At 41.3% G+C, this 22961-nt stretch overlaps 1 protein-coding gene across 1 annotated transcript in view; it reads right to left on the bottom strand.

The window, feature by feature from the left end:
* Positions 1-22961, bottom strand: part of SCARF2 (scavenger receptor class F member 2) — a 289269-nt gene that overhangs the window by 62668 nt on the left and 203640 nt on the right. The window contains exons 8-9 of the mRNA XM_077294985.1: positions 14480-14594; positions 3604-3725 (exon numbers count right to left, since the gene is read on the bottom strand). Of these exons, the coding sequence (XP_077151100.1) occupies positions 3604-3725; positions 14480-14594 (237 nt within the window). The remainder of the gene's footprint in view (positions 1-3603; positions 3726-14479; positions 14595-22961) is intronic.

Genomic DNA, 22961 nt, shown 5'->3' with positions numbered 1-22961 from the left:
CTTGAAATAAAAATAAATCTTCAATTGTGAAATGTGAGAGCAGATGGCACAGCAATAGCTACAGCACAATAACTAAATGGTTCTAAATAAGACTTTACGTATATAAGAAAAAACAGATTGTCTCAAACTTTTGTATTTTGTATTTCTCTCCAAATTATTTTGACTTTGAAGCTCTTCCCCACTACTACACAACCCTATGTTAAATGCCCTAGATAAAATCAAAATACAAATACTCACCTTCCAGATCAGTGCCTCTGATTAGCAGCTTCACATTTCCACCAGACATAACTATTCCACATGACAAAACTGTGAATGCTGCAGCCCATCAGCAACCACTGATCTGCTGCAGCACTCTTGTAACAAAACGTCATGTGACATCTGGGGCACTTCAACATTTCAGAAATGTTTAGACAGTTTAATAAATAAAAACCACTTTAATGGTGTCAAATACACCACACAGAGTAAAAGGTGGGCTAATAAGATATACACAAAATAACCCTGTCTCCAGCAATGTATTTTAGAGTGGGCTGCTTGCTGTAGTTTTGATATAATCACTTTTTTATCAGTAGATTATCACTAGAGGTCTAGTAAACCTGCTGCCCGTGTACTCCTCCATATTCATGAGATCTGTATAACCCCACCTCCACCACTGATTAGTAGCTTTCTGCCTATGCACAGTGTACACAGAAAGCTGCCAATCAGTGGTGAGGGCGGGTTTATAGAGCGCTCAGAATTCAGAGAAACAAAGATTGTATCAAAACTGCAGCAAGCATCCCAGTAAGTGATACATCACTGGAACCAGGGTCTCTGCCCTAATATTGTACTGCTTTCAGACAAGTACAGGAAAAATCTGGTGACAGATAGCCTTTAACAAAATAATTCAGCTGTCACGCCTTATTGGGTTGTATGGGGTCAATATTTTTTTGTGTACATCTTATTAGCCCGCCTTTCTCCCCCTTGAACTTTGGGTAATATGTAATGTGTCTAACATTCATAAAGTATATGAGTTTTATATATTAAAGTGGCTATTGTACCCTCTTTCTGGTTTGTAGGTTATAATATATGAATACTAGTGATGAGCGAATAGCATTGTTGCTCGGGTTTTCCTGAGCACGCTCGGGTGATCTCCGAGTATTTTTTAGTGCTCGGAGATTAAATCTTTGTCGCCTCAGCTGCATGATTTATGGCTGCTGGACAGCCTGATTTATGGCTGCTGGACAGCCTGAATATATGCCTAACAAACAGGCATTCCCCACATGTATTCAGCCTGTCCGGCAGCCGTAAATCATGCAGCTGAGGAAAACTAAATGTCCGAGCACTAACAAATACTCGGAGACCACCCGAGCGTGCTCGGGAAAACCCGAGCAACAATGCTATTCGCTCATCGATAATAAATACGAAGGCAATGCAGATAACTGTGGAATGAACATAAGATGCGCTGACCACCATCTTTCTCAACTCCCACATTTACATATGAGGGCTCTAAATAAGGAGAGGGGAGGAAGGTTTTCAGCCTCATCATTTGTTTTACATAGCGCTAAAAAAACTTTAGCAATTTGGACTAAAAAGGAACCTGTCATGTCCTTTGTAGCATGTAAGCTGTCCCCAGTGCGTTGTTAGTGATACAATGTGCATCACTAACACATTTTTTCTATTACAATCATGTTCAAAAATCACTTTATATAGATACATGGTACCTGCTCATTTAGTCACAGGGGTGTGCTTCATTGGGTTCAGTCACCGCCCACACAATGTGATTGATGTTCTAGTTTATGTCGACGTCACTAAAAAATCCGCTGTAAAATCCTGCGCTTGCGCAGTGTGGAGCATGGAGCCGAGCTTGTGCAGTGTTGCGCTGGCTGCTGCGCTTGCACAGTGTGTAGCAAGCATGGCTCCCCACTCAGCATGGCTCTACGCTACGTACTGCATAAACGCGTTTCCCCGCTACACACTGCGTGAACGTGGCTCCACACTATACACTTTGCAAGCACGGCTGCCCAATACACACTGTGCAAAGGCGGGATTTTACGGCGAGTGACGTCGGCGCAACCCGGAACATCAAACAGATTGCGTGGGCGGTGCCAACAGTGACTGAATAAAATGAACAGGTACGAGATAACTATGTGAAGTGTTTTTTGGATATGATTACAGCATCGTTTTTAATGGAAAAAAACAGGTTAGTGATGCACATTGCATCACTAACAACGCACTGAGTACAGTGGGCATGAGATTTCTATAAATCCCGTCCTCTCTGTTGGAACTGTAAGACCACGTTCACATGTTCAGTATTTGGTCAGTGAAAATCGTCAAAAAACTCACTGTGGGCACACAGCCTCAGATGATTTCTGCTGCGGAAATGCACTAAAAATGCATGCAATCCGTACATGACTGTTTCAATCAAGTTTTGCCAAAGTAAAATACCAGGAAGCATAAAAGACAAATAGGCTTTATTTGAGATGTGACACACTGACAAGAGACAAAAGGCGCAGCATGAAAAGTGCATGTAAAAAAAAACCCTCAAAAATGCAATGAAAAACTCAAGTAACCTAAAATCTGCAACATCAGAAACTCGCTAAAGGCTCATTGAGGAAACTTAATGCTGCTTAAAGGTTTTTCTTGAGAGGATCCTCACCAAAGTCCTCCTCAAAAACTGCTTCATAAACAACTGGAAACTTTTCCAATTTCTTTTCTTAAAACTTTTTTTTCATGCAGAACTTTTGAAAAACATCTGGTGGGAAAAAATATGGTGCCTTTCACTTTTTTGAACTGGTTCCTGAATGAAATTGCTCCTAACTAGAAAGCTTCAGGAAAATACTCTTCCAAAACTCATCTGAACTGCTTCAGGAAACGCTTCAGGAAAAGAAAAACTCTGCCAAAAATCTGCTTGCACATTCCCTAGATTGGCCACTGTCTAATCAGGCAGATTCTGCCTCAAAACTGCCTGAAAAAGTGATGAAAAAGTACCAAAAATAATGAACATATGCACAGCAATATCAAAACAACTTCCTGTTCATATATTCAGTTTTTTTTAGCTTCTTTCATCCGTTTCAGGCTTCAAAAGCCAGAAAACATCAGGCAGCTTCCATCACTGTCTTGCATATCAGATAATAAAAAAAAAAATCTCAACAGAAAAATACGACAAGCAATAGATGCCCACAGGGCAGCGTTTTCCTGAAGTACTGTATCTTCTGCTTTAAAAACGATGTCGGTATGTAGGTGTCTAAAAGACGCAGTCTGAACATGCCCTTATAGTATCTTGCCATCTTTTTTCCTATTACATAATTTCTGATTTTTACACCAAATATTTTTTCTGAATGTAACAAAACTGCAGAAGTCATTTGAAGCCTTTATTGCTCACTAGGTTTTACTTGTAGGAAATGACAGATTACAAAGTAGAAATCATGATCACAGCTCCACTGCAGAGACAGATCCTCCTCTTTTGCTTGTTCTGCTGAGCTAACCGTCCGAGTCCTAATGATTCCACTATATCCTGCTATTTTCTACCACCATCTTAATCAAATATTATCCATGTTATTAGAAAATTGATAAATCCCACAGATCCACTGGAGTAACAGCTTGACAAATCATTCTAAATAATCTTACCCACAACTTTTGGAAGTTTCTGTCTGCGTAAGGGAATTCGGGGGAGCTTCATGCTGATTCGACTAAAACGCCCACAAAAACGTCGAGGGGTTTTCTTGTTTGTTAACTGCTCCTGAGTTGCACTGTAAAGCAGAAAAAAGTAGTCATGTTATTATTACAATCTGCAGTAACTAATCACCAAGAATATTTTGGGTTTTTTATTTTTCCTGAAACATTCTTTTCTGCACAGAATTATTTCTAGGACATTTTAGTAAACGTGCTCTTCATTACCATTGAGGTAGAAAGAAAAGGGGTATTCCTGTGTTTAAGATCCTATCCCAATATGCAGTATGTGTAATAATAATATTAGCAAATACTTCCAATTAGAAATGGAGTATAATTCTTCTGATTAGCTATGTCGTTTACCCCATGTGCAGGGCATTGCAGTAGATAAGGTATCCATGGTTACGACCACCCATATAGTGACAGTTAGTTAGCAGCAGATGTTTTAAACATGGATAACTGATATTGCAATGCACTGCACATGGGTAAGCAACATAGCGAATCAGAAGAACTATACTACTTTTTTAATTGGAGGTATCAGCTAATACTGTTATTATGCCTACTATATACATGATGTGCCAAATTATTATGCAAATGATATTTTTCTCTGAGTTTCCTAAATTGTCGGTGCAAATGACAGTCAGTGTCATAAAAGTCATCACCGTTAGAGTATACATCGAATTTTATTGAAGAAGCCTCCCAATGATAGCAGTATAATCTCTAAAATGAATAAAAACTCAAAGTGCACTGTTCCAAATTATTAGGCACAGTAGAATTTCTAAACATTTGATGTGTTTTAAAGAACTGAAAATGCTCATTTGTGGAATTTGCAGCATTAGGAGGTCACATCCACTGAACAAAAAAGCTATTTAAGGGTATGTGCACACGTAGATGGAACCTCTGCGGATTTTTCCGCACCTGTTTTGAGAAATCCGCAGGTAAAAAGCACTGCGTTTTACCTGCGGATTTACTGTGGATTTTATGCGTTTTTTGTGCGGATTCCACCTGTGGTTTTCCACTTGCGGATTCCTATTATGGAGCAGGTGTAAACCGCTGCGGAATCCGCACAAAGAATTGACATGCTGTGGAATAAACAACGCTCCGTTTCCGCGTGTTTTTTTCCGCAGCATGTGCACTGCGGATTTTGTTTTCCATAGATTTACATGGTACTGTAAACTCATGGAAAACTGCTGCGAATCCGCATCGTCAAATCCGCTGTGGATCAGCAACAAAATCCGCAATGTGTGCCAGTGGCGTATCTGGGAGGGGGGGCAGCCGGGGCATGTGCCCCGGGCGCAGCCGGCAGGGGGGCGCAGTCGGGCCGCCTAATTCGGCGGTCCGCAGTGTCTCCCCCGGCGGCTGCATTCTGCCGCCCCCGGTCTGGGAGTCAGCTGTTCTCTGTGCCGACTGTCAAGCTGACAGCCGGCACAGAGAAGCTGCAGAGTGCCGGCTCCCAATGTGTGCAGAGGTGGAGGGGAGCCCCTGCAGAGTGGCTGCGGCGGGCAGGGAGAAATCCATGCAGCTCCGCTGCCCAGCGATCTGTCTTCCTGCTTCCTCTTGCTTCCTCTCACACAGACGCGCCGCTGGATGACGTCATCATTCAGCGGCCGGCTGTGTGAGAGGAAGGCGATGGAGATGCTGCGGCAGAGCGCGAGGAGAGGTGAGAGGTGTGTGTCAATGTGTGTGTGTTTGTGAATGTGTGTATGTGTGTGTGTGTATGTGAGTGTGTGTGTATGTGTGTGTGTATGTGTGTGTGTATGTGAGTGTGTGTGTGCGAATGTGTATATGTGAGTGTGTGTATATGTATGTGTGTGTGAATGTGAGTGTGTGTGTATGTGTGTGTGTGTGGCTCAGTATTGGGTGTGTGTGTGTATTGCACTGCAGGGGAATGTGCAGAGAAGTGAATGGTGTGTGTGTGGGGGGAGGGGAGGGCAATGATGGAGCTGACGGGGGGGCATATGTCCTTGGGGGGGGCGCCAAAATGAATTCTTGCCCCGGGTGCCAGAAACACTAGATACACCTCTGATGTGTGCACATACCCTTAAACCAAAACATGCTAACAGGCAAGTTACATGTTAACACAGGAACCCTTCTTTGATATCACTTTCACAATTCTTGCATCCATTGAACTTGTGAGTTTTTGGAGAGTTTCTGCTTGCATTTCTTTGCATGAAGTCAGAATCGCCTCCCAGAGCTGCTGTTTTAATGTGAACTGCCTCCCACCCTCATAGATCTTTTGCTTGATGATACTCCAAAGGTTCTCTATAGGGTTGAGGTCAGGGGAAGATGGTGGCCACACCATAAGTTTATCTCCTTTTATGCCCATAGCAGCCAATGACTCAGAGGTTTTCTTTGCAGCATGAGATGGTGCATTGTCATGCATGAAGATGATTTTGCTCCTGAAGGCACATTTCTGCTTTTTATACCATTGAAGAAAGTTGTCAGTCAGAAACTTTATATACTTTGCAGAGGTCATTTTCACACCTTCAGGAGCCTTAAAGGGCCCTACCAGCTGTTTCGCCATGATTCCAGCCCAAATCATGTCATGGTGGCCATCCACCAACCATCCACTACTCCATCCATCTGGACCATTCAGGGTTGCTCGAGACTCATCAGTAAACAAGACTGTTTGGAAATTAGTCTTCATGTATGTCTGGGCCCACTGCAACCGTTTCTTCTTGTGAACACTGTTTAGGGGTGGCCGAATAGTAGGTTTATGCACCACAGCAAGCCTTTGAAGGATCCTACACCTTGAGGTTCGAGGGACTCCAGAGGCACCAGCAGCTTCAAATATCTGTTTGCTGGTTTGTAATGGCTTTTTAGCAGCTGTTCTATTAATCCGATGAACTTGCCTGGCAGAAACCTTCCTCATTATGCCTTTATCAGCACGAACATGTCTGTGCTCAGAATCAGTGAGTAGACTAATCCGAGGACTCTTTTTTGAAAACCAAAAATTGATTTATTAAAGTCACAACCAGTCATACAAGATGCCAACGTTTCGGCCCCAAAGGCCTTTATCTCCTGCAGTATTCCTGGTGTTAAATTTATCTTTTCTCCTTTTTTTGTTTATTGTATTCCTTTAGCTTTGTCTTCACCACCATACAGGTAATCTATTTCTTTCACTTCCATAGATGAATGTGACTCCTTATACCTAGGACACTATCATGAGGATTAGTGGTGTTGGACCTTTTCTTTGTTCTTCTGTTTCCTTTTTCTTCTGGGACCATTGTATTATAGTGGATTATATTTTGGGTCATCTATATAGCATTGGTTTACGATATTATAGTACGGTGACTATATCTGATATGTCTAAAAATGTGGTATGCTCTATGTGTTGTTTGTATCTCTTTTTTTCTTAGGACACATTCTTATTCCACGGCTATATAGGACTTATGTAATTTAATATGTTCGTTTGGCTATGGATTCCTTTTCTGTTATATATACAACCTGTCCTTATATTTTTATATTTGTGAAGATTTGTACTTATTTTGTTTTATTATTTTGTAGATAAGTGCCTAGATAAAGGCCTTTGGGGCCGAAACGTTGGCATCCTGTATGACTGGTTGTGACTTTAATAAATCAACTTTTGGTTTTCAAAAAAGAGTCCTCGGATTAGTCTACTCACATATTGTGGGTTTTTTTCTGAGTACTCTACCATACTTGGACTAAGATCCCCCTGGCCTCTTTTGAATTGTGCTCAGAATCAGCCACAAATCTCTTAACAGTACGATGATCACACTTAAGTTTTCTGGAAATATCTAATTTTTCATCCCTTGACCAAGGCATTGCACTATATGATGCTTTTCGGCAACAGAGAGATCCTTTTTCTTTCCCATGTTACTTGAAAATTGTGGCCTGCTTAATAATGTGGAACATCATTTTTAAGCAGTTTTCCTTTAATTAGAATCACCTGGAAAACAAATTATCACGTGTTTAAGATTGATTTCAGTGATCCATTGAACCCTGAGACACAATACCATCCACGAGTTTATTTGAAAAACAAAACAATTAAATCTTTATGACACTTTGCATAATAATTTGGAACACAGTGTAATGGGATAGGATCTTGAAGATGGGATTACCTCTTTAAGTTTATACTGTAGTAACTTAAAATCCTGAGCCCCATGTTTGCAGGAGGGCTCATCGGAAATTATACCAGTATTTTGTTATGTAGTAGGGAAGGATTTAAGTCCTTCCAGTGATCCCCGTCCTCATCCACTATCAATGCGCCCCTAATTTCATATGAATGTACTGTGCATACTATAACTAATACCTTCTGTTCTATACCTTAGTATCAATTACAATGTATTCTATACCGGTCCATAGACAGGATTCATTAGGCTACATGATATGATAATCTTCATATTACATTTATGTGCTTTTTGAGCATCTCATTCCAAAATGATGAACATATTAATGGAGTCGGTCCCCTCTTGCTGATATAATGTCATTCCACTACTTTTTAGAATATGGCTGGATAATTGTGTGACACTACCACGCTTGCACGATTAAAGTACAGACAGAAAAAGCGTCATAAAAACGGGGATCACCACACACTGCGGTGGCTTCGTCAGGGGTCGCAGTGTGGCGACACGCATCAGGTTACAGCTTCACCTGCGCTTGATATTACTAGGTTGCTCTCTGCTTGTAGCGGGCTCATGGTATCGTATGTGTTCGGCTTTATGAGAGGTCCTCTTTTATTTTCCATAGTCAGCTATAGCGGCTAATGGGAGTTAGGATCATTATGACTCATGTGTACATCTAATAGAGGGATCCTCTAGGAGTGTGAGCAGCATTGGCTATATAGCCAACAGCACTGTGTTGTCTTTGGTGCCTTGTATGCTAGTGCATAGCCATTCAATCTGAGATTATATGCTATTCATATTCCTTATATTTCACATTTCCTTACTTTAGCACAGATGAGTGCGGCCATAATCTATTTTGTATGTGTCTTTTTTGGCTATGCACTAGCATAAATTATTATATATATTGTTCAGTCAGTTTACTTATTTTTATTAGTGCATGTTAGCAGTTCTAACCAAATTCAATATAAAAGACTATGAATCGTCACAAATAATACATAAAAAATTACTTCATAAGTAAGAATAGTATAAATAAATATACCTGGAAAATACATGTAAAAATATTTTAAAACATGGATACATATATTTATGTAATAAAAATAAATACATATAAAATATATATGTATATATACACATAGCAAATATAAATATACATGAGAAAAAATATACATCTTTACATCTCTTTGCAAATATGGTGATATGACTATGTATTTATGAGGAACAAATTGTGTTATAAAAAGATGCTCCATATACAGGTGCTTCTCACTAAATTAGATTATCATTTAAAATGTTTGGTCATACAAAAAGGCGTTATGCATGGTGGCCAAAAAACACAGCATTCCAAGAAAAACACTTGCTACCCACAGTAAAATTTGGTGGAGGTTCCATCATGCTTTGGGGCTGTGTGGCCAATGCCGGTACCAGGAATCTTGTTAAAGTTGAGGGACGCATGGATTCCTCTCAGTATCAGCAGATTCTTGACAATAATGTTCATGAATCAGTGACAAAGTTGAAGTTACGCAGCGGATGGATCTTTCAGCAAGACATGGATCCAAAACACCGCTCCAAATCTACTCAGGCATTCATGCAGAGGAACAATTACACTGTTCTGGAATGGCCATCCCAGTCCCCAGACCTGAATATCATTGAACATCTGTGGGATCATTTGAAGAGGGCTGTCCATGCCCGGCGACCATCAAACTTAACTGAACTGGAATTGTTTTGTAAAGAGGAATGGTCAAAAATACCTTCATCCAGGATCCAGGAACTCATTAAAAGCTACAGGAAGCGACTAGAGGCTGTTATTTTTGCAAAAGGAGGATCTACTAAATATTAATGTCACTTTTCTGGTGAGGTGCCCATACTTATGCACCTGTCAAATTTTGTTTGAATGCAGATTGCACATTGTCTGTTAGTACAATAAACCTCATTTCAAGGCAGAAACATTGCTGAGTCCAACAGTTATTAGATATATGAAACTGAAATAGCTGTTGCAAAAAAAACAATTTTTATAAAACATTAAGCTTAAGATTAATAGGGGTGCCCAAACTTTTTTATATAACCGTATATGTATATATATATATATATATATATATATATATATATATATATATATATATATATATATATATATAGTTTGTATTTATTTTTATTGAATAAAGATATGTATTTGTTGTTTAGCATTTTTACATGCATTTTCAGACATATTTATTTACATTATTCTTACTTATGAAATAATGCTATATGTATCATTTGTGAAGATCCGCAGTCTTTAATACTGATTTTGGTTTGAACTGCTAACATGCACTATCATTATTTTCCCTGCTATCCTGAAGAAACAGATCCACATCAGCATGCTGTGCAATCAGGACAATCATCCACTTTAATTTCCCAGGTGAACCAAGTATCATTAACTTAATGACTTCTTGCTGCGGCATTTAAGAAGACTCTCTTGTTCTACAGCCATACCTTGAGAAAGAAGGGTTGGGACAAGTGACGAATGAACGTGAGTGCTCGGATGTTACACAGACTGAACACATGTGGGGAATGCCTGTTTATTAGTGAATCCCTGCATGTGTTGAGGGCTTCAGAATGTTTAACAGTTGCAAATCATGCAGCCATGGGGACTCATACATAATATCCGAGCACGCCCAGGGTACTCGGATAACACCCGAGCATGCTCAGATAACACGTTATCCGATCACGTTCGCTCACCACTAGCTGAGACCCTTCAAAATGTGTCAGTAATTTTGTCTCTTTTGGTACTTCGTAGTGTTCTGTGACGTCACACGTGATCATCACATGTTCCGATCACGAGTCCTGCTAGCGCTGCCGGTCAGAGTGTCCTTCACCGCCCTTCACTTGTCAGGCTACATGGGAGGATGCTCCCGCAGCACAACATTCCCTCCTCAGACCCACGGACTTAAGAACACTCTACAGGCAGCAGGGATTCAGGTACCTCAGGTGACTAATTACATCTGACTTTTATTGCCCCGCTCTATCAGGACCCACGGCTAGACATTTTTGCTTTATCCAACAGCTATTTTAACAATCTAATTTTGCATTTATCGTACCTTATTTTGCGTTTATTGTTTCACATGTGAATCGCTTTGAAAACACTGTTTTGTGGCTACAACCCATCTACTATTAAATAAATTGCACCTCTATTTTGTGCACAGTGTTCAACTAGCAATTACTAGACTCCTTTCTAAGGATTTCTAATGCGAGTCAACAGTGGTATTTGCAAGCGCAGTAGTGTTGTACTGTTCTATATATTTCTAATGGACAGCACACAAATTCCTAACTGCAGCTACATCCTCAACTGAGGATTTAGAGGAAGCACCAGTGTTATACCATATACACTAGATTTTGGAATAAGCCTGCAGGGATTTGTCTAGGCACTGACTCACAACCCCAGAAGAAGCGTGATGCGAAACGGCATCAGCATGTGGGAAACACAAGTACCCTAGGAATCTTTAATAATTACCGTAGATTTTTCCCTACCTTCTATGATAAACGAAAAATTCTAAGATATTGTGCATTGGTACTTCTAATTGAGACATCCCGCTGTAACTATACATTATTCTGCATTTGCATCTTATTATTAGTACTTTAGATGATCCATTCATTATATGGATCATGTTCCTATATTATCTTTATACAGCAGGACAAATCATGTATACTCTCTTTTGATTATGCATTTGCACTTATGTCACATAAATGGAAATGGCTCTTGTGATGAATATGAATTTATCTTCTATGCATTAGCACTTTATTAAGTAGATTGCTTATTAGCTAAACATGAACTTAGTATTCATGTATTTGCAATTTGCTGAGTAGATTGCCTACTGATTGACAATAATTCTTTAGTATATTACATGGAAACAGAGGATTTTGTCCCTAGCCTAATTATTAATATTTTTACAAGTGATGCATGATCATGAAAAAAACATGCACTATATTCTCTTCAACCAAATTACAATAATTATACATTATGAAAATATTATGCAAGGGAAATAGATTAATTTGTATCCACAGAAGATTATCTATTATAAACCTATAATATCCCCTGCATATTATCTTTCCGTGCAGCAACGAGCAAAATAATTTTTTTCAGCTTTCGTCTAATTACCAATATGTGTTTCTCTTTGAGGTTCTTCCCCTGTATTTTAAATATTCATTTTAATTATTTCTAATAAATGTCGTAAGTTTTAAATATTTGCATATATCTCATCTTTATCCCCGAGATTTATAAATGTCCAGGCTGTGTTTATACAGCATATACTTTGGCTGAAGTGGTACACACTAACTATATTTAGGATTGGTTGATTAATTAGTCTTTGGAATATGCCTGCAGGGATTGGTCTAGGCACTGACTCACAACCATTGTTACAATTCATCACTATTTCTTGGCTTGGTGATAAGTACTATGTGTAGGTCACACCAAACTTAGCACACCACTTTTACAGACCTTCTACAAAATTAGAAGCCCACAACTCACTAAAATTACATTTCTAAATGTCTAGACATGGAAAGCTAAAATATATTTTGTTAGTTATATGTGTGACTATGAATATAATTAGGGTCAGACTATCCCATCATAATAAGAGAGGATCCCCTGGTTGGCCCAGGCTCACAGTAATGGATCTCAAGCAGAAGACAACCCCACGTAGATGTAACTAGAGATGAGCGAACTTGGTCTACGGTCCAGGTCAGTGCGCCGAGGATGGCTTACGATAAGCCAGGCTGGCGAGATGTGACCTGCGCAATGTATTATGCACAAATGTCGTCATGCCAGGCCAACGAATCAAACATTGGAATAGGTAACCTTGGACGCTCAGGGAAATTCACTCCTGGACCGTGGGTTTGGGTTGCACGAAACGATTAGCTAACCACTAGCTCTGACCATTAGGATTTATAGGCTCTATTTCAGACTTCGATGATACAGTGGGGCAAAAAAGTATTTAGTCAGTCAGCAATAGTGCAAGTTCCACCACTTAAAAAGATGAGAGGCGTCTGTAATTTACATCATAGGTAGACCTCAACTATGGGAGACAAACTGAGAAAAAAAAATCCAGAAAATCACATTGTCTGTTTTTTTATCATTTTATTTGCATATTATGGTGGAAAATAAGTATTTGGTCAGAAACAAAATTTCATCTCAATACTTTGTAATATATCCTTTGTTGGCAATGACAGAGGTCAAACGTTTTCTGTAAGTCTTCACAAGGTTGCCACACACTGTTGTTGGTATGTTGGCCCATTCCTCCATGCAGATCTCCTCTAGAGCACTGATGTTTTTGGCTTTTCGCTTGGCAACACGGACTTTCAACTCCCTCCAAAGGTTTTCTATAGGGTTGAGATCTGGAGACTGGCTAGGCCACTCCAGGACCTTAAAATGCTTCTTACAAAGCCACTCCTTCGTTGCCCTGGCGGTGTGCTTTGGATCATTGTCATGTTGAACGACCCAGCCACGTTTCATCTTCAATGCCCTTGCTGATGGAAGGAGGTTTGCACTCAAAATCTCACGATACATGGCCCCATTCATTCTTTCATGTACACGGATCAGTCGTCCTGGCCCCTTTGCAGAGAAACAGCCCCAAAGCATGATGTTTCCACCACCATGCTTTACAGTAGGTATGGTGTTTGATGGATGCAACTCAGTATTCTTTTTCCTCCAAACACGACAAGTTGTGTTTCTACCAAACAGTTCCAGTTTGGTTTCATCAGACCATAGGACATTCTCCCAAAACTCCTCTGGATCATCCAAATGCTCTCTAGCAAACTTCAGACGGGCCCGGACATGTACTGGCTTAAGCAGTGGGACACGTCTGGCACTGCAGGATCTGAGTCCATGGTGGCGTAGTGTGTTACTTATGGTAGGCCTTGTTACATTGGTCCCAGCTCTCTGCAGTTCATTCACTAGGTCCCCCCGCGTGGTTCTGGGATTTTTGCTCACCGTTCTTGTGATGATTCTGACCCCACGGGGTGAGATTTTGCGTGGAGCCCCAGATCGAGGAAGATTATCAGTGGTCTTGAATGTCTTCCATTTTCTAATTATTGCTCCCACTGTTGATTTCTTCACTCCAAGCTGGTTGGCTATTGCAGATTCAGTCTTCCCAGCCTGGTGCAGGGCTACAATTTTGTTTCTGGTGTCCTTTGACAGCTCTTTGGTCTTCACCATAGTGGAGTTTGGAGTGAGACTGTTTGAGGGTGTGCACAGGTGTCTTTTTATACTGATAACAAGTTTAAACAGGTGCCATTACTACAGGTAATGAGTGGAGGAAAGAGGAGACTCTTAAAGAAGAAGTTACAGGTCTGTGAGAGCCAGAAATCTTGATTGTTTGTTTCTGACCAAATACTTTTTTTTCACCATAATATGCAAATAAAATGATAAAAAAACAGACAATGTGATTTTCTGGATTTTTTTTTCTCAGTTTGTCTCCCATAGTTGAGGTCTACCTATGATGTAAATTACAGACGCCTCTCATCTTTTTAAGTGGTGGAACTTGCAATATTGCTGACTGACTAAATACTTTTTTGCCCCACTGTATCTCCTATGTGAGCAATTATAACAACAAAGTTTAAAATACAATTTAAACTAAATGTGCGTTCTTTATATAGACCCCAGTCCGGCAATGATTATTGATACTCAGTAGACTGTCTGGGTCTTTGCAATGACACACAGTGTATTTTTTTTTTTAAAGAAAAGTCATGGTCATTAGTACTAAATACTTAAAGTATAAACTTACTCAGCTGCTTCCTTCTTCCGGCAGACACAACAGCAACATAACAATGATAGCAGGAGAATTAACAGAACTATAACAAGTACCCCGGCTCCTATTACTCCCATACGCTGATTGGCTTCTGTAAAAAAGAGAAAATGATAGAAGGTATTACGGATAATCCCAATCACCTAGTATCATCCTTTTATACAGCTTTCTAATTAGTGAAAGATGAAATGAAATCCATTAAATCATAAAAGAAATTGCATTTTAATGGCACCAGAACAAAGGTATGGAACATGAAAAGTGAGATACGGTAGTGCACAATGTGCAAGAATTTGTATAGTTTATATTAAAATGTACATGTTTTTTGGAACACTAAAAAATGAAAAATATATAAAATGCTATTAACCTGCAGATATGGGGCTAAACTGCAGCGTTCTGAACCTGCCCAGCACCAGCAATTAGAGCCCTCCTGCTGGGAAAAAACTAATTTCATTCAGCCTGGCAGCATTTGGATTTCAGTCACAGGGGTGGCGCTGGTGCGGGACTGACTCACTGACTAACAGAAGCTAAGCATTAGGGCTGGGTGTCAATCAATGCTCGGGCTGAAACAGTGGCTGACGGACTGCGGGCCACACCACACCCTTGCCCACTATCACTGCTATCTCCATCCTCAGGATGCAGTCAACTGTAATTACACTGATGGAAAACAAAGCCACTAGCCCCATTTTCCAACAATCAGTATGTGAGATGGCAGACGCGATGATGTAATTTCGTCATGTCAGCTGTGCGGAGACTCAGTGTATCACAGACAGGAGCAGAGCATTGGGGGAACAGAAGCGAGTTGAGTATGTTATATGGTTGTGAGCATGTGTATTGCTGCTTTTTTTCATGTGTATGGAATGTTTACATGTACAGTTATGTGAAAAAGTGTTTGCCCCCTCCCTGATTTCCTATTCTTTTGAATGTTTGTCACACTTAAATGTTTCAGATCACCAAATAAATTTAAATATTAGACAACTATAACACAAGTAAGCACAGAATACAGTTTTCAAATTAAGGTCTTTATTATTAAGGGAAAAAGAAATCCAAAGCTACAGGGCCCTGTGTGAAAAAAATGATTGCCCGCTAAACCTAATAGCTGGTTGGACCACCCTTAGCAGCAACAACTGCAATCAAGCATTTGCGATAACTGGCAATGAGTCTTTTATAACACTCTGGAGGAATTTTGGTCCACTCATTTTTACAGAATTGTTGTAATTCAGCCACATTGGAGACTGAATTACATTCTGAGCATGAACTTCCTTTATTAGGCCACAGTATCTCAATCGAATTAAGGTCAAGACTTTGGCTAGGCCACTCCAAAGTCTTAAATTTGTTTTTCTTAAACAATTCAGATGTGGACTTGCTGGAGTGTTTTGGATCATTGTCCTGCTGCATAACCCAAGTGCGCTTCAGCTTGAGGTCACGAACAGATGGCCGAACATTGGGGTACATGCTGTATATAAGAGGCTATGTGGGGCTCATGCTGTATATAAGAGGCTATGTGGAGCTCATGCTGTATATAGGAGGCAGAGTGGTGCTTATGCTGTATATTGGAGGCTACGTCGTTCTCATGCTGTTTATAGGAGGCTATGTGGGGGTCATGTTGTATATAGGAGGTTAAGTGGTGCTCATGCTTTATATAGGAGAGTATGTGTGGGCTTATACTTTATATAGGAGACTATGTGTGGCTCATACTGTATATAAGAGGCTATGTGGGGCTCACGCTGTGCATAGGAGGCTATGTGGGTCTTGCGCTGTATATAGGAGGCTATGTGAGGCTCATGCTGTATATAGAAGGCTATGTGGGGGCTCACACTGTATATGGGAAGCTATGTGGGGGCTCACACTGTATATAGGGAGGCTATAAGGGGCTCATACTGCATATAGGATGCTATGTGAGGGCTCATACGGTATATAGGAGGCTATGTGGAGTCTCACACTCTATATAGACAGACTATGTGGATCTCATGCAGCATATAGGAGGTTATGTGAGGGTTCATACTGTATATAGGAGGCTATGTGAGGGTTCATACTGTATATAGGAGGTTATGTGAGGGTTCATACTGTATATAGGAGAATATGTGGGGGCTCATACTGTATATAGGAGGATATGCAGGGGCTCACACTATATATTGGAAGAATATGCGGGGGCTCAAACTGTATATAGGAAGGCTATGTGGGGCTCATACTGTATATATGAGGCTATGTGAGCGCTCATATTGTATATAGAGGCTATGTATTGGCTCATATTATATAGGAGGCTATGTGGGGGCTCATACTGTATATAGGAGGCTATGTGGGGGCTCTTATGTTATATAGGGGCTGTGTGTGGGCTCATACAGCACATAGGGTAGTGTCAGCATACTTAATTCTGCTCAATATTAAATGAAACAATTAATATTAATATAAAATAGTTATAATGAATAGATTAATATTGAGCAGCATTAATTTCTGACTGTTGGTTCGGCCCTTCCACAACAGACAGGAACTAAAAAATAAACACATAAGACTTAGAAACTCTCCTATTGATCCATCAGAACCAGCACACTGACTGATTCTTAGATAACTTATTCTGTAGCCAACAATAGACAGAGGCTATAGGAGGTAAACGGTGCCAAATTTTTAACGAAACCCAATTACAAAACTGATTTTTAGCCAAAAATACATGCAGTTAAGTTAAAAAAAAAATCCCTTTAAGACTACCACTTTGCAACTATTGCCATTGCAGGTTGGCGGTAGTCTAATGTCACAGCAGTTGACCTGGCTAACATTGAGGCTGAAGTAGTGGCTAAAAGATTGAGAATGTCATAGCTGAATATAGCTCTTGACATCATACAAGGGTTGGTGCCATGTCCATGCCGGTAGCACACACTAGATTGCACTGTTTGCCGGTCAGCTAAGGATCAGTAAACAGCATTTTATTGCTTTGTCGGCCATATAAATCCCCAAAATATGCTCTATGATTTTTTTCTAGTGGCTCTAGTATCTGAAATTCTGAGATAGGTTTTAGCTGGGTAAAGTATCCAGCTGTAGATTTGTACAGGTAGAATATAATATCTAAAGTAATGTGAGGAAAAATGAAGAGCAACTCCAGAGTCATTTGTTTAAAACATTTTTATAAGTTCTTTCTGAAGATTTCAAGTTTTCCAAAGTGTGACCTTGCAGACTCTGTAATGACCACTTGTGTCACATCTCCCGCCACCGCCACCCTTTGTGTCATACACAAGCCATCTGCAAAGCCAAAGCACTACTTTAGTTGAACGCAGTCCAAACAGTTTTCACTCCCTGATACATCTATCTCTTTTTTGTTTATTCTCTGTAAAGAGCTCGCCAAGAAAGAAAGAAAAAGAGAGACATGTATACAAAGTGAATGAGATATCGATGGGCAGAAATGTAAGCTAGCGACATATGGCAAGAACACATTTGGGTCATGTTGTTTGGGAAAATGTGCACTAAATGCAAATCTGCTTACTTTATATACCCGGATGAAATGAAAAAACACAAGCTCCCTGTAGAAAATCTGTAAATATGTAATATGTGAAAGAAAACACTCAGAATTACGAATTTTTTAATATTGTTGTCAGATTTGATACTATTCAGTGTGATTATTCTGGATTATTTATCACTACATGTTATACATAGGGTTTCATGGAAATTGACCATTTCTGGTGAATATTTTGGACATTTGGTGCTCTGTATGCTAGCACACAATATCTCTGGCGCTGCAACAATTATTCACTATGCCACCCTTTGGTTAACTCTTAATATTACATTTCTGGACCTGCTGGGCTATCGAAAGGATATAACATGGCAGTGGCATGTATAAGTTTGGGCGCCCCTGATCAAAATTACTCTCGCGAACAGTTAAGCAAATTGAAGATGAAATGATCTCTTAAAGGCCTCAAGTTAAAGATGACACATTTCCTTTGTATTTTAGGCTAAAATATATATTACATTATATTATATTATATTACATTATATTATATTGTATTTTACATTATAAAAATTACAAATAGGAAAAAGGAGATTTGTGTGCTGAGATAACTTTGACCAAGGTTTCAGACCTTATTTAGCCTGTTAGCGGTATGGCTTGTTCACTATCATCGTTAGGAAAGGCCAGGTGACGCAAATTTCCCAGCTTTATAAAAACCCAAACTTTTACATGCCACTGTGTATGGTAAGTGGTCACTCCCACACAAGACATATTACTGACACCATACTCAGGTGAGACTCATGCAGGTTGCATGCTTGAAAAATATGTCCCAATCCCCCACCCGTTAGCGCACGAGCATGCTTGGATAACACTCTAGCAGAGCACGTTCGCTCATCACTACATACATTCCATCTATACAAAGTTCTGTCCATCATGCAGTCACATTGCCGTATGGCAGGGGTGGGGAATCTTTTTTCTGCCAAGGGCCATCTGGATATTTATACCATCCTTCGGGGGCCGTACAAACTCCGCCCACAAAGTCCATCCTGACTCTGGCACTGGTGTCAGGATGTAATCTTTCATTGCATGCCCTTCAGTGTTCAGTAGTGAACACTGTGTGTGTGCTAACAGAGCAGGAAGAAATTAATGAGCTGGTGGCAATCAAAATACAGCTCCCTGCACAAGAATGCGATCTCTGAGAATCTGCCCGGGGGCCTGATAAAAGGTCATCAAGGGCCGTACATGGCCTGGGGGCTGAGGTTCCCCACCCCTGCCCTATGGTATTACAATATGTTTTTATTCTCTCTATTCTGTTTTCTTTTTTCAGGTGCTCTGCTTGACTGTCAACTGAGACCAGAGTCATCAATGCCCCACTGGCCTGATCTGTGCATTCTCCAATGCTGTTATGTGACAGCTTTGCCACAGTAGCGTCAAAGAAGTGCACAGGCACTGAAGTTGGCCAGGAACGGGAGCTAATGGCAACATCCAGTGGAGATCCCGGACAGCTTCAGTGCAGTGCTGACAAGCTCAATAGAGAAGCGCTTATAAACATTGGGTTACGACTGCAGTGGTGGCCGGTCTCCTGGGCAATGAGCTATAAACAAAAAGTATTAATTAGGAACAGTGCATAATTTTAAAGGGAATCTGTCAGTAGGATCAACCCCCCTAAGCCATATATATGGGCATGAAGGTAATGGAAATATTTCCTTTAATAAAAAGTCTTTCGGAAAATTATTATTTTTTACAAGCACTAACCAATAATATCTGTCATTTAAGGCTACTTTCACATAAGCGTCGTGCACTGCACGTCGCAATGCGACGTTGTGGCGCACCGACGCATAATGTGGAAGCGCCGCACAACGGGGGCAGCGGATGCTGTTTTTCAACGCATCCGCTGCCCCATTGTGAGGTGCGGGGAGGCGGGGGCGGACATGATGCACCAAAAAACGTTACATGCAACGTTTTTTGGTGGCGACGGTACGTTGCACGACGGTTGCGACGTGTGGCAATGCGTTGCTAATGCAAGTCAATGGAGAAAAAACGCATCCTGCAAGCACTTTTGCAGGATGCGTTTTTTCTTTTTTTTTAACTCAAATAAATTTTTATTAAGAATAACATTACAATTGACATGTTACAATCTTGTTTTCAGTACAAAGTTTTCCCCCCAAACGAACTCCGCAATCCCAACTTATCCCGCCCCCCAAATAAGACAGCCCACCTTGTTTAATAGCTCCACACTCAAATCAATAGGATGACTATCCCCTCAGTTAGGACCATAGGCCACGTGTTATGTTTTCACCAATTCAGGGTCTTGATTCACCCGGTCTCTATAACAAACCTATCCCATGGCAAGCCACGGAGGCCACAGCTTATGAAACACTTCAATTTTCCCTCTTTTCTGATACAGGATGCGTTTTTTCTTCAAAACGACGCATAGCGACGTGCAGTGCAGTGCATTGGTAAGAAATACTTGGAAAAAAAAGCTAAGCTTGCTGGGTGCGCCTAGCTCATTGTCAGGCTATTGAGATAGGTGAGTGGACAAGTGAGTGCAGGAAGCCGATTCTCCCTTCACAGTTGCATTTGAGCCACAGGTGCAGCGAATGGACGGTGACCGTGACTCTTCTTCTGCTCCAGCAGGCAATCTCCACTGTTCCCCGAGTTTTGTTTGCAGAGCTGCCGCTGCCTTTCACAAAACATGACTGTTGCAGCCAATCACTGGCCCCAGTGCCAAAGTAAATGGTGCTAGAGAAGTAGGGGTAGCGGAGAGTGTGTAATGCTTGGCTTGTTATTTTTAAGTAGTCACTGTCATTTCAACAAATGTTGGATGAATCAATAGTACAAATATATAAGATACTTTCTAATATACTGTATATACTCATGCAAGGAAGGTAAGTAAAATGGTTTACTTTTTATGGTTTCCTGATGGTGGGCATCATGCATACCAGGATAGGGATGAGGAGGCCATGCATACCAAGATAGGGATGAGGGGGCCATGCATACTAGGCTGGTGATGAGGAGGCCATGCATACCTGGATACAGATGAGGAGGCCATGCTTACCACGATAGGGATGAGGAGGCCATGGATTTCAGGATAGGGATGTGGAGGCCATGCATACCAGTTTAGTGATGAGGAGGCATGCATACCAGGACAGGAATGAGGAGGCCATGCATACCAGTATACGGATGAGGAGGCCATCCTTACCACAATAGGGATGAGGAGGCCATGCACACCAGTATATGGATGAGGGGGGCATGCATACCAGGAGAGGAATGAGGAGGCCATGCATACCTGGATATGGATGAGGAGGCCATCCTTACCATGATAGGAATGAGGAGGCCATGCATACCAGTATATGGATGAGGGGGGCATGCATACCAGGATGGGGATGAGAAGGCCATGCATACCAGTATACGGATGAGGGGGCCTGCATGCCAGGATGGGGATGAGAAGGCCATGCATACCAGTATACGGATGAGGGGGGCCTGCATACCAGGATGGGGATGAGAAGGCCATGCATACCAGTATACGGAAGAGGGGGGCATGCATACCAGGATGGGGATGAGAAGGCCATGCATACCAGTATACGGATGAGGGGGGCCTGCGTACCAGGATGGGGATGAGAAGGCCATGCATACAGTATAGGGATGAGGGGGGCATGCATACCAGGATGGGGATGAGAAGGCCATGCATACCAGAATATGGATGAGGGGGCCTACATACCAGGATGGGGATGATAAGGCCATGCATACCAGTATAGGGATGAGGGGGGCATGCATACCAGGATGGGGATGAGGAGCCATGCATACCAGGATAGGGATAGGGGGGCCATGCATACCAGGCTTATACTTGAGTCAATAAGGTTTCTCAGTTTTTTGTGGTAAAATTAGTTGCCTCAGCTTATATTCAGGTCAGCTTATACTCTAGTATATATGGTATCTTTTCAGAGAAACCTGATTATTTCTCCACTAATCAGGCATATCTTCTCTCCAGTCTAATCATTTGCACTAAAGAGCTAAAATCTGACAAATCAAGAAGCTTTGAAATCTCACTAAGCGATGAGCTTACAGATGAATGGTCGCATCATGCAACCATGTAGCCTGCCATCTAGATGTAGCAGAGCTGGACCCGTCGTGGGACAAAAGGATTAAAAGCATCTCTGCAGAAAGGTGAGGAATCCTGTTGTTTGTTTAATTTTTTTAACTTCTTTTGCAGATGACCAAGGCATCGGGGGAATGGGCGAGGTTGTAAGTATGGTTTAATTAAAGGGAACCTGTCACCCCCCATGTGTTTGTAACTAAACATCATTAGCGTCCCCGGCGCCTGCACAGTTATTTTTTTTTCCGGGCATGCGCAGCTGCGCTGCCCTTCGAACTTACAGCGCTGGCGCTGGGGACGCTAATGAAGGAAGAGGAGGCGGCGCCCGGCACGCAGAGGCCATGATTGACGGCTGTGAGGCATCTGGATTAGGGGGGAAAGACCTGCCCCCCTGGCGATTTCACGGTATGAGGGACACATTTCAAAAGTGATTCTTTCAGCAGTGCCAGGGACCCAAACTAAAAGAGCCACCTTGTCAGAATGCTGTATTACTGCTGCACAAGGTGACTCTTTTAGTTACAAATGCCTGGGGGGGGTGACAGGTTCCCTTTAAGAATATTAAAGGAGTCTGTGTCATTCTTTCAATTAAAGGACTTTTTCTGGGTGTCTGTGTTTTCTTACAATGTGACTATGGGGCTAGTAATGGGGGTGTCTTATTGACGCCTCTCGATTACTAACCTCTGGGCTTGATGTCACTTGACAATACAAAGGTGATATCAACCACCCCAACTATCATTCCTCTTACCACCGCTACAGGACAAGTGGGAAGAGCGAGGCTAAGTGGCAGAATTGGCGCATCTTAGAGATGCACCTTTTCTGGGGCAGCTGAGATCTGATGCTTTTAGCCTCGGGGGGCAGTATCCATGGCCCCTTCCTAGGCTTTTAATATCAGCCCGCAGCTGTCTGCATAGCCTTTGCTGGCTATTAATTAT

Source organism: Ranitomeya variabilis, chromosome 1 (genome assembly GCF_051348905.1).
Source record: "Ranitomeya variabilis isolate aRanVar5 chromosome 1, aRanVar5.hap1, whole genome shotgun sequence".
NCBI classification, from domain to species: Eukaryota; Metazoa; Chordata; class Amphibia; order Anura; family Dendrobatidae; genus Ranitomeya; species Ranitomeya variabilis.
This window is presented reverse-complemented; position numbering and strand designations above follow the sequence as displayed.